This window comes from Schistocerca serialis, chromosome 3, assembly GCF_023864345.2.
Source record: "Schistocerca serialis cubense isolate TAMUIC-IGC-003099 chromosome 3, iqSchSeri2.2, whole genome shotgun sequence".
Lineage (NCBI taxonomy): Eukaryota > Metazoa > Arthropoda > Insecta > Orthoptera > Acrididae > Schistocerca > Schistocerca serialis.
This window is the reverse complement of record NC_064640.1, coordinates 112,228,352-112,241,609: the sequence shown is the minus strand read 5'-3', so window position 1 is coordinate 112,241,609 and position 13,258 is coordinate 112,228,352. Positions and strand designations below refer to the sequence as shown.

At 37.0% G+C, this 13,258-nt stretch overlaps 1 protein-coding gene and 1 non-coding gene across 2 annotated transcripts in view; one reads left to right on the top strand and one right to left on the bottom strand.

The window, feature by feature from the left end:
• Nucleotides 1–914: 914 nt before the first annotated feature.
• Nucleotides 915–13,258, top strand: part of LOC126469798 (microphthalmia-associated transcription factor) — a 387,123-nt gene continuing 374,779 nt past the window's right edge. Inside the window, exon 1 of the mRNA XM_050097055.1 lies at nt 915–1,198. Within this exon, the coding sequence (XP_049953012.1) occupies nt 1,041–1,198 (158 nt within the window). The 5' untranslated portion in view covers nt 915–1,040. The remainder of the gene's footprint in view (nt 1,199–13,258) is intronic.
• Nucleotides 7,822–7,896, bottom strand: Trnas-cga (transfer RNA serine (anticodon CGA)). Its single transcript has one exon. It is a non-coding gene; the product is annotated as a tRNA-Ser (tRNA).

Here is a 13,258-nt window from a genome sequence, read left to right as displayed (position 1 = left end):
GAACAAAAAACTTGATTCATAGCAATCTGTTTGCCCAATGAGGCAATGTGAGGACACGAGAACGTACATGCGTTCTTTCCACAATTTTTTGCATGCCCTTTTATTCCCGTGCGTCTCAGCGGCTGTGACTGTGCAAGATGAAGGTGACATCGTGTGGCCATACGTAAAGGTCTATGTCGGTATTCTTCGAAACAAAATAGGGTGTCAAGTAAGGGATGCTTTACATATGACTCGAGAAAGTAGGCCATACGAGTACAAAAGAAATGTCTGAAAATTCTACAATGAAGTAGCAAGAAAAATGACAAATCTTGTACATACGCTGTCTGTGTGTTCTTTTATTATGACCTTATGAATTAGTCATGATTGTTTCTGACAGACATTTAATTTACTGGCAGCGGAAAAATGAAGACGAAATTATGATGTGTCAACAGATTATTCTTGATCCAGCTGTTATTTCGAAGCAATATTTACCATCGAATACATCTTGCAATTTAGAAGTAGCATTTCTATTTATAAATTCAATAGTCTCATGAGCAGATGCGTAATAATCGTGTTATAAATGAGTACAGATGTAGGGTTTGGCAAATTATTTTAGCATCTAGTAAAAGTATCTAAACAAACGGTACCTGGAACATGGCATGTCATCAACACAGAGTTGTGTACATGTTTAGGTAGATGTCACTCGTTCGAAGCGCAACGCACTGTCTTAAAATTTTAGAGCGACATTTAAGTTTAGCAAGAAGATGACACACCGATGCAGGCCGAATTTTACCAATGTCACAGAAGAGACTACAGCTCCTGGTACTCACTTACCATAATAACTAAATCTTACTCTTTTTTCAGTTTCGGGAAACGGAAAGTACATCTGGCGATGTAAACATCATGTGTGTGTGTTGGCAGCACCCGAAATATGACGTAATTTGCTACTTGTTTGTGCTGTAGTTGTGTTGATCGTTTTTTGGGAAGGGTGTTGCAGGGACTTCCAGATTGACACCTTGTTTTTAATCATCTCTTCTCCTCCCCTTGCCATTCTCCCAAAAATGGATGAGTCAGGGATTGATTTGGCATTTGATTTATCAGAAATCACGGATTCCTTCAACCTGGATGCTATGGAATGGAATGACGCAATCGGGATAGAGAACACACTGGCTGATTATTACCCGTTTTACGAATTAAAGTCGAAAACAGTACCGGAAAGGTAAGTTCAGTGATGAATAACTGATTTTTATTGTTTTATTCGGATTTGTAATAGTATTGGTTGCATGTCACTGCCGTATTCGATGTCAAATCATGAAAGCCGCGGACTGTTGTCCTGTCATTTCTGCAAGGAAGTATACTTGATTGACAAAGAAAAATTTCATAAGTGCCGTGACATGGTAGAGTTTTCATCTTTCACTCTGCGCTGGTTGTGCCATTTCCCACGAAATTGTCTTGTCATAGAGCATTGTTTTGAAAACCTGTCATTTTGATTTTTGGTGTGAGGAAGCATATATTCCTGTGTGTTTGCGAGTGTTCTTTAATACAAATAGACTGTGGTTAATAAAACTGAGGTAGGAAACGGGAAACAACTCTTAAATTTAGTCTGCTGTTGGTGTGTTTCAAAGGTGAAATGTGTTTAGGTATGTGCTTGAAAGACTGTAATTAATTGCTGGATTTCTCGATTTAGCTACTTGAAAAGAAGAACTTAAAACTTTTGAGATATCCCATGTGGATGTAGTAATTGCTGTCAAATATATGAAACAGATGTATTGAATGTAAGGAGGTAACATGTAAACAAAATTTAGTATTATGCTTTTTTGGAATAGTGGCTCTGTGATGATTCACAGCAAGAGTAATGAAGACTAAATGAGAAATACCTGAAAAGTAACTTCAGACCAGCATGTCCAAGTCCATTGAGATTCAATTCCAAAGGATAGTTCTTCCACTAAAAATTTATTGGTGTGTGTGCCGACTGTGATGCTTGCTCATGTAGAGCAAGACTGTTAACTACGATGTTAATTTGCAAATTATGCTTAAATATAGGCCTATTACTATTAAACAAATTACTTTTAATCAAATTTAAAATTTAGCTGAATGTTCCTCAACAGATGCTGGAAAATGTAAGAACACCTATGTGTGAGTTGAAAGTAAGGAGACAATAGACTAGATAAGACTTTTAGCATATCATTTGTCTGGAAATTTTTGCCTCTCTTTGGGTTTAAAGATACGAATTGGGACCCCCCCCCCCCCCCTCTTTGAACTCATGGTTGTGGTGACAGACTTGTCTGTAACACAGCTTGAGGTCTAGGTTTGGTTGAAATGTGACAATTGCCAGAAAATATGGTTGTGGTAACAGATTGACCAGTGCCGAAGCCTACTGTCTAAAATTCTTGCTCTTTTAACAAAATTTCGAAATCTTTCTTGAACTGATGCCCAACAAAATCACAGTCCTGTTTTATTAGATCAATTTTACTGGCTTCAGTAAGAACTACTGAAAGAAATTATTACATGTGATCAGTGTCTGACTCCTGTATTTAATTTTACTGTAGATTATTATTGCTGTGCTGACCACATGTCTGTTTTGTCAGAATTGACTTACTTGAGTGTAAAGTAAAGCAGTTGTTGTTTGGGTGTACTTGAAATTAAATGCAGTAAAGTTAAAATAATTACCATAAATATCTTCACTGTTTACACCTCAACAGTGATACATTGTACAAAGGGCTAAAAGTTAATAATGTAAATATTTACTGCTATTATATTGTACTTCATATTACTGTAAATTAAAGGGAGAGGTGTTAATTGTCTATTGCTCTTACAGTTTCATCACTGTAACACAAGAACAGTATCCTAATTGCACTGTTTCAGGCATTATCCCTCTCTAGCATTCTCTATGTAGTGAAGTGATTATCACTGCTATTTTTTAAAGATACCAGTTTTATCCTTGGTAACAAGTTACACGAGTACAGGTAACTTACATGTATTACATACCCACTATTTTTGTTCATATGATATGATATAGCCTACGATGTATCTCATGAGTTGTATAATTGTATTGTAGGGTATACTCTTGAGATTGTCATTCAAGTATGTATTAATGGTTATTACACATCACACTTCTTACACAATTCCCTCACTACAGATTTTCAAGGTTTCTCTGTGTTGTATATACCAGAAACTACTCAAGAGTTGTTGTAAGTTGTGTCCATCTTGAAGAGAAAGCTATTTGTTGATGTGGGTTACTTTTTTATTGACTGACAGTAGGTTTATTAATTACATACTTTGGTTAAGAGAATTAGATAGTGGTAATGAGACAGGTTGGGAGCAGTGTTAGTTTGTTATTTGCGTTTTCCATGGGTTGTCATTATGACTTCTCACTATGATTTGGAACAAGGCAGTTTTATGGTTATAGTGCCTCATCTTAGCAAAAAACATGACATAATTTCTTAAGGATTTTTTGTTTTATTTATTGGATGGATACAATGGTTTGTACGTAGCTTTCAGTGTCTCGCCCTCCCTCCCTTCAACAAAAAATCAATCTCTCTCTCTCTCTCTCTCTCTCTCTCTCTCTCTCTCTCTCTCTCTCACACACACACACACACACACACACACACACACACACACACACACACACACACACAGAGAGAGAGAGAGAGAGAGAGAGAGAGAGAGAGAGAGAGAGAGAGAGAGAGAGATATTATTCTGTGGGGTGGAAGTGGTATCCAGTAAATTTTACATCACTAGGTTGGAGTTCAGAGCTGTTTATGACCGAATACCTCACCCATTTCTGTGACAGTTAGGCTGAATGATGAATTGTGAAAATAGTTTCTTCTTCTATGATTGTATTTATGAGTGTTACTGCTGTTTTGAAGCTGTATTTAATTGTTAACAACAAACTTGTAAAGGGAGTAAATTTTACGTGAGGCTGTTGTCAGTGTGCCTAACTTTTTTTAAAGATCTGTTTACATGAGGTTCTAGAGTGCAATATAGATGGCAACTGAAGAAAAGATTGCTGTTTAAACAGTTGACTAAATTTTATAAAATGGGAGTGGGTTAATCATGTAAGTTATAGTACAATGGGTAGTTCTCATCCCATTCAAGAGTAAATTATTGTGATAACCAAATGATGGGCTAGATCTTTCTCATCATGAAGTCAGTGAATAAGTATTCCTGATGAAGAAAAATTCCCTCAACAATGGGAATTTCTTCAGTAAATGAGAAATTTAGATCAGATTGTTCAGTGAGTTTGGTTCATTAAATTATGAAAGAGTTAGAGGCAAAGTTCATAAACTGCTGATAATCCTTGACTGTGACATAATTTGTATCCTAGAATACCGTTTACATGAAGGAGGAGTAGAGTGGTATATCTTATTTGATTTCCATCCAGTGTGTGTTTGAGATTGGGAGTGTGGACCTTAATGCCAAATGTAATGTTAATAAAAACTGTCAATATACTAGAACATTGTACAGAACAGATATTTGAAAAATGTACAGGAGTGTTTGAATTTTCAAGGAATATCTCCCAGTTCAAATGTGACACTGACATTAAGTTAAGTTCGTGCAGGGATTTATGCATAAATCCTTTTACTTATTATTAAATGAAGTAGGTAAAACTCAGTGGGTCTGTTTAATGCAGATATTGTTCCTTCCAACAAGAATAGGCAAACACTAGTCCATGCATAGATAGTGTGTTCATAGAATAATTTTAAGTTCGGGGATACAGTGTGAGAAAAGATAGTGGTGGTTTTTTAGATTATGATACAAAAGAGTTAATACTGTAAAAAATCACACAGGATCATATTCAAAGGTATGGGATCTAGAAAATTAATACCAATTTCAAATAGTACACTTTGCAAGAAATTTGCAATATAGATAACATTTATGACAGGCATGTTACTTTCATACAAACATTAATAAGCTTGTCATGTAGCTGTCTTCTGTTTAAAGAATTGTAGGTAGAAAGACAGTGCTAATAAACAAGGACTTTGGGTAGTCTGTGGCATGGAAGCTTTATCGTAATTTGAACAGCAGTCATAGCCCACTCACAGATCGTCACTACAGAAAATACTCCAATGTATTGTAGGATGTCTTCATACAAGCTTAAAATGTCCCTTGAACTGACAGATTAGATTAGATTCAGTTTTTGTTCCACAGACCCAAAAATGAGAAGCTCTTGGAACAACAAAATTGAAACTGAGAACTATAGTGGTTACCTGTATTCCAAAAGGACTTGCTCTGTATATGACCTTTCCTGCAACAAGTATAAAGTTTGTCAGTCATTGATCACATAAAATTATTTGACTGGTTTTTTTGGCCGATGGCTGCATCAAAGCACTTTTCAGCTATTTGTAATCACTGGGTTGTCGAAACTGGTCTAGCGATTAATCAATTTTATGTTAGCATTGACTGAAATAAAGTTTTTATTTAAAAGTAATGTGCTTACTGATGCATGGGAAATATGAACGAAATTAAAACTATATAGTCAGTTGTGAAAGAAGTATCTGGTCGAGAAGTTGGTGCTCAACATGTTATGGCTTCTGTAAGTGAATGAAGCTATTAGTGATTAACCAGAGATTATCAAAATAGTTAATAATCACTCCTGTCGATACTTGGCAAGTGAAGCAAAAATTTTATCTGTGCAAGCAAGCAGAACTTTGAAGAGTTGATGTTCCAAAACAACTATTTCACCTGCCACTACAGGAAACAAGTGAAAAACAGATTTTATCAATTATTAATTCACTGAATAATACTGATTATCATGTGTATGATGAAATTTTTAGTAGTAGGACTATACTAATTAATGTGCCAGTCGTTAACACTGTACCAGAGTTAAGTGTCTTTCTGATACTGTTACCAGTTAGTGGCTGATTTCCATACTACCAGTGTATAAGAGTTAAAAAACAAAAGAACAGGTTACAGAGTTGTAGTCACACTTTAGAAACCTCACAATTAGTTTATTTTAACTCTAGCAAACAGGAATTAGAAGGTTTTTACAACATTTGAATCTGTTGGGGAACTGTCAAAAGCTAGATGCCACAGGGATATATAAGTGGTCTGCCTGTAAACACAAAAAAGTAGCCAACGTGATCTCGTGCCTTGTGAGGAGCAGACGGATGTGGCTCTGTCACAAAAGTGTCATTTCATTGTCATATAGTGGCCAGGTACCCAGTGAAATTAAACAGTTTTATTCTTAGGACTGAATATTGACAAGAGGCTTTCATGGTAGTAGCACATTAATTATCTTATGCAGCAACTGATGGTTGCTATCTGCACTTTAAGGATAATCTTTGCTGTCACTGAAATGTGCAAGCTTGTTTACTTTGCTCACTCTCAGTTTATCAATTCCTGTGGTAGCATATTTTTAGGCAGCTCATGAAGTCATAGAGAATATATGTAACCTCGGAAATGGTCAACTGAACAACCAGTGGTTTCAGTTCTTGAAGTTGGTGCAGGCTGTTGTTCAAGTGCCTTGGAGTTTTAACTTTACAATACTTGTAAATTTTTCTCACTTATGTAACTTGTGGGAAGAAATGTAGTTGTTATAAAGGAGTTGCTGCAGTCAAGCAGTTAAAATTCAACAGGAAAACTATTTTATTACTGTACATAATTGTGTAAACTATTCAGCAGGTTTCATTTTCGTTAGGCTTCCCACTGAACTGTATAATGTATGTGATAAACCTCATATTTTCAAGTGTAATTTGAAAGATTTTATTTTGGTGTGGTCTATGTATTCTGCAAAGAAGTTGCTCAATGCAATTTACAACATTTTGATGTAAGGCATTATTCATATTCATAAAGCATTCCAGGTCTTTTCATTTTTGTGTTTATTAATACTTTCAGTTTATTTTGTGTTTAGTAATTTTTCATGAATTATGTAGTGATTTATTCCATGACTGAATAGTGTTGGCTTACATTGTGCCATGCAGTGTGAGAAATAAATAAAAATATGGTTTCCCATGACATTTAATTGTAGCAAACAATATTGTAACGTAATATTCTCACTGACACAAGAAGCCATAATGTAGTGTTATTTTCTTACGGTTACAGCATCTGTTTTTACAACAGTTAGGGTACATAACATAGGGAACTGCACTTTGACTCAAGCCTCGTATGCTATCTCATCAGGTAGATCATTTCTTCTGGTTCAAAATTTGTTGTGTGTTGTAAGACATCTTCTATAGACCGTACCTACTCTGGTGCCATCATAAAAAAAAATAGTTTGTTTCTGAGAGAGCGTGACTAAGAGTTGTTGCATTATTTTGGGTAATGGGTAAGAGTATAGCTCAGTGGCACAATAGTGAAGTGCCGGACCCCAAATCCAAAGGCCTTGGGTTCGATTACAGCTAAGCCCTAGGATTTTTATCCGTCACTTATAATTTCTTTCACCTCTGGCATTGTTTGTTAATATGAAAAATGCTGAGCTGCACCATTGTTCAGAATCTGCGTTAAACTGTAGGTCTCACTATAACTGGCTGGGTAAGCCATTTCAAAGGTCTGAGGAAGGCAACAGCATACCACTTCCTACATAGGACCATGCCTAATAAAGCACTGTGATGTTCAAAATGATCTTCGGATTGAAGATTGCTTTACTTTTAATGGCTAAGAATTGATTTATTTTAACGATGTAGACACATTTGTACTGATATGAAGTGCTACATATATTGGATTCAGATTTAAGATGATACACTGTATCTTTTTCTCTTGTGGACTATGTAGATTCACAAAGTCTTCCATCACACATTGTGTGTCTCATTCTGTGAAGACAATATCTTATTTCCAGAATGAGATTTTCACTCTGCAGCGGAGTGTGCGCTGATATGAAACTTCCTGGCAGATTAAAACTGTGTGCCCGACCGAGACTCGAACTCGGGACCTTTGCCTTTCGGGGGCAAGTGCTCTACCAACTGAGCTACCGAAGCACGACTCATGCCCGGTACCCACAGCTTCACTTCTGCCAGTATCTCATCTCCTACCTTCCAAACTTTACAGAAGTTCTCCTGCGCTTAATTTGATGTGGACTCAAATTTGCTGGTAAGAGGTCTTCGTTATTCCACAGATTGGCTAGGGGAGTATTAATTGGGTAAGCAAGTGTGAGGGATGTGGGGGTCGCTCCGGAAGCCTCATGCTGAGCAGTGTTAAAAGCAAGATTGAGCCACAGCAATAACAAATCCCACTTGTTCTGCGCATTGACATGATAAATAATTAAGGCTGCTTTAGGTTCCTGTTAACATGCTCAGCAAACAAAGGCTGGGGATAGTAAGGTGTGGGGGTGACATGTTTGATGGCATTATTAAAGCAGAACCTGTGAAACCCTTTTGAAATAAAGCTGGATGCATTGTTGCTAACCAGGGTCTTAGGGGGACCAAAGAGGGTGAAAACTTGGTTAATGGTGCTACGCGTCGTAATCTCCCTGCTAGGGAGTGAAGTGGCTAAAGGCATCCACGATGACCAAAATATAGTGGTTCCCATTCTTGGTCCTGGGTAAGGGTCCCACATGATCAATGAAGACCTTATCCATGGGTGTAAACTCTCGGTTGGATTGCAATAATCCCTGACGAATGTTATTTCCAAGTTTCCTGATTTCACAGGCCTCACATTGCCTGACTAATCGACGGACATCCTTATACATCACAGGCCAGGTGACATGCTGGCACATTTTGCCGATTGTTTTGGCCACCCCTAAATGTCTGCCTAGAAGTGAAGTATGAAAATACGTAAAGGTGGGCGAACAATGCTGTGGTGCAAGCAAATCCTATCCTTGCTGGACTGAATTCATGAGGCACATCATGAATAGCGCCTCAATAGGTCATATAAAGATAGCATCTGTCATGGGGTTGAATACTGATGTAGCACCCCATTTTAATCAACCTGGGAGTTCCACAGTGGTGTACTCTGCTACAGAGTTAAGAGATTAATAATGACATTATTCTTTGCCTAATTTTCTTTTGTGTTAGAAAAAAGGATGAAGCCAATTACATCTTATAATCTTCTCTCATTTTTTAAACTAGTATTATTAGGACATGGTAGATGAAAAAATTGCCATTTTTGTTTTGTTGTATAATGCCTCCTACCAGTTATTTGAATTTAGTACTTGTTTCGATTGTGACATGGTGGGGAGGCAATGGAGAGAGCATCGAGGTTTTTAACTGAAAGTCACAAATTGAAACAATTGTCAAAAATAGAAGCTAGACACTCACTAAATGTTTCAGATTTCATTCATTCTATAGAGAGTCAAAGATATTACATACATTCAGGTGGAAACAGATTAACAGTGAAGTTTTTTAAAAGTAAGTTACAGATGTTTACCAATTGTCAGTTTGATGATAATTCTGTTTAAGATTTATTGGAATGTATTTAAGTAAAGTGAATCAGTTGCTGTATAGGGCTGTAACATTTTTACTTATCAGTGTTTTGTGTAGTATGGATGGCTCTAGGAAACTTTCACAATGTGGATGTATCACGACTTATTTCTCAGGGTGTTTGTACATATTCTAAGGTGCACTGTAGCTGATAACTTGAGCTGCTCACAACAATTTTGCTTTACTTGTTAGTCAGTCTTGAGGGATTATGTCACTACAGGAAAGAAGAGATTCAAGCAGTTTAGTTGTAAAACTTCCCTCAAGCACTGGATTTGTTTCAGATCTTTGAGTAAATGTCTTGATTTATTAAAGAAACAGTTCACACTATTCTTTTATTTCGATAAGGTGCAGTCTTTCAGAAGGGCCACTGTCTGCTCTCTTAAAAATGTGTCGAACATGAGAGTCAAGAGTTGGATTTTTTGTAGTGACAACAGTTCAACACTACATAAAAAAATTTGTATGCTTTAGTCACAGTAATTTTTAAAGTTTATGGAAACTGCCCTCAAGGCAGTTATCTAACACCATCAGAGTATCTTTTTTTCCAAAAATGTAGACTCAATCGAATCAAAGGTAAAATTCTACTGATGTACAACATCTGTAGGCTTAGAATGATGATGGGGCTCAATTGCCAGAATGTCTTTAGAGTAAATTATTTGATGGGTAGTTTTGAAAAATGCTGAAACATATTGAGTGCAGCTATTATGAAATAAAGTAAAATAAACATGATTATACTGAAAAACTTTCATAGCAGTCTTTGTATATTCGGGTGAAATGTGAGAGCACAGAAATTGTGGATGTGGCGTTCACAAGAGCCTGAACTATCAGATATATCGTGAGCAGAAAAATTAACGTAAATTGCATGAGAATGAATCGAGAGTTCAACACATCATTTGGGCATGGAACAGTGTGAATGGCACAAGTAGTTAGTTTGAAAAAGAGCTTTTTAGTTTGGTTCAGTTATTTGCGTTTTCTGTGGATTGATATATTTGTGGTAAATTGCAGTTATGTGGAATGCATCAGTAGGTTTACAAACATTATCGGTTTTCCTTGTAATAATAATAATAATAATAATACCATGTGGCTCAACTGCCTGGTGCAAGTCTCAATTGGACGCCCTTTGGCAATCTGCACATTCCTGACCTGCCTCAGTAATCCTTCCCTACCACGGAGGGGGACCTACAGTTTAATGTGAAACCCTAACCACATATTATTCGTGGTGAATCTTCACATCATTGAGTTGTGAAGACAAGGTTAAAGGCAGACTGAAATTTTCCACAGTCTGACCAGGATTCAATTGCACAACCTTTCAGTTTCAAGGCACACTATTTTCCAATAGACTACTGGACTCATCATTTTCTAGGTGAAAATGGGGTAGTTGCTGGATTTACATAATTATATTTGTACTTCAGTGTTAATCTACATTACAATTTAAGAAATATAACCCTCACATGCTTAAATATTGTCTGTTCAGAAATTCATATACGGATAGGATGAGTTGTCATGCAGAAATGATTTCAGTATATTTTTAAAACAACTTCGAGCCTGGCAGCAGTTTATCGATATTTATATAGTTTTATAGTTTGCTTCTTTCTGTGCAAGAGTGCCCGCCTGCTTAGCTGGGTGGTAACATGCTTGTCTCCCATGCAAGTGGGCCTGTGTTAGATTCCTGGCAGGGTTGGAGATTTTCTCCGCTCGTGGACTGGGTGTTGTGTGTCATCATCACCATTTCATCCTTATTACCGGGACGCACATCGCCCAATGTGGCATTGACGGTAATAAGACTTGCACTTGACGGCCGAACTTCCCCGGATGGGCCTCCCGGTCAGCAATACCATACGCTCATTTCATTTCATTTTGTGCAAGAGTAAGGTCAGATTTTGAATAATGGAGGCCATTTTTGTTTATAGTGTGATATTCATAAATGCTACTATTATTTTCAAATTACTAACGGTTCTTCGCTTCAGTCTTAATAAGCAAATGAATGTATTGTGAAGCAGCAGTTAGTATGCCCAGTAATGTTTTTAGACAATTGGTCACCTGAGGGTCAAAGATGGGGACTGTACATGGTGGGCCATAAATCAATTGCGAAAAATTCGTTTGGTGCAAAATACTAAACAAACAAAAATAACTATTTATCATCAGTGCAGAAATTCGTGTAGAGTTCATTGCACTTAAAAAAGATGCTCAAAGTGGTTTCCATGGTGTTCGAAGCAAACATTGCATCTTTTAACACTGATTTACAAGTCTTGCAGGACTGTAGGTTTCCAGATTCTGATAGCATTCGTTTCTTAAAATGCTCAGTGGCTCGAATCTCGATATAATAAACCTCATTTTTTTGTACACCCCAAACTAAAAAATCCATGGGTATGATAACTGGGAATCGGGGAGGCCATTCAACAGTACGCCATCTGAAATGTGTTCGCAGTTACAAATATTGACAATCATGAGCAGTATAGTGGAATGACAACAGTGGAAATTATTGCTGGACTGGAACTTGAGCCCGGATTTCCAGCTTATTGCGAGTGTGAGTCTGGCCGTGAGTCATGCTCTGATAGCAACTGCTCGCAATAAGTGAAAATTCAGGTTCGAGTCCTGTGCAGGCCCAAATTTTCATTGCAATAATTTTACTATACAGCTGATGGTTGTCATTATTTGCAACTGCGAATACATTTCATGTATTTTGTAACAGCTGTAATCACTGTGGTGCCTGTTCATCTGAACATGCATGCATGTCCTAAGGAACATTGCATCATACTTCTAGATAACACAGACACTGCAATATCTTAGTACCCTGTCTGCCAACCCGTTCCTCAGACATTTCCATTTAGAAATTCTATCTGATAACACTCTAATTTGAGGGTGCTCCAACTTGTTGCCTATTAACTTATCCTTAAATGGCTGCAGATGTACAAAAGGTGGACTATTCTTGAATTCTAACAACATTTCTTTAACCACATATATGTAATTTACAGAATTGACAGTACTTTTAGAAAATTAAGGCCTGATTAGCCCACAGCTGAAAACCCTTGCCCAAACGCTCACACCAGGAATGTTTAACTCTGTCTCCATTGTCCCCTTGGGAATTTGTAGAACCATAGTACCCACACTTGTGTCTGTTGACTTTGTCATTAAACTTAAAAGTTGTTTTGTCATTCAAAAAAAATGTTTTTGTAAAAGCTGGGATCAGCTTCTTGTTGGATTGTATCAAACTTGCAGAATTCCATAAGCCTATCTAAATCATGTTTATTTAGGCCTTGAAGTAAAGAAGCCCTATATGGTCTGAATTTCAGCTTTTTCTAATGATTTGTAGGCTTTTTCTTGCAATTCCCTTCTCATCGGATGCTTTTCTTTGAGGTTTAGTTGGTGATTGCACAAAACATTGCATGACAACATTAAGATTCTCTAATGTTCTAATAGACTTTGGCCTACCTGGAAGAGGGAGCTCCGCTACTGACCCAGTCTCTTCGAATGCTTAATTTAATTTTCAGATACCTTGTTGAGATGGAGATTGGATGTTTGGAAAATGTTCCAGAAACATATCACAAACATTACATAATTATGCTCATGTTTCCACCGTGTTTGCAAAACAAATACACATTGTTCTGTAGCTAACTTTCTATTCATTGGTTCCCACATAACAACAAATATCACCATCTCAAACTGCTAGTGTCAACTGACTTACAGGTACTATGCACTAGTCAAATTAAAAACTGACTGCCACTACACTTGGCAAAACAAAGTCTTGGAATTACTATTGTCAACTTATTTGTGGCTCATTCCATATATTAAGAATGTATCTTTCACTCTGCAGCATAATATGCACTGTCTTGAAAATTTCCTGGCAGATTAAAGCTGTCTGCTGAACTGGGACTCGAACGTGGAACCTTGCTTCTTGGGGGCAGTGTTCGAACTGACAGAGTTGT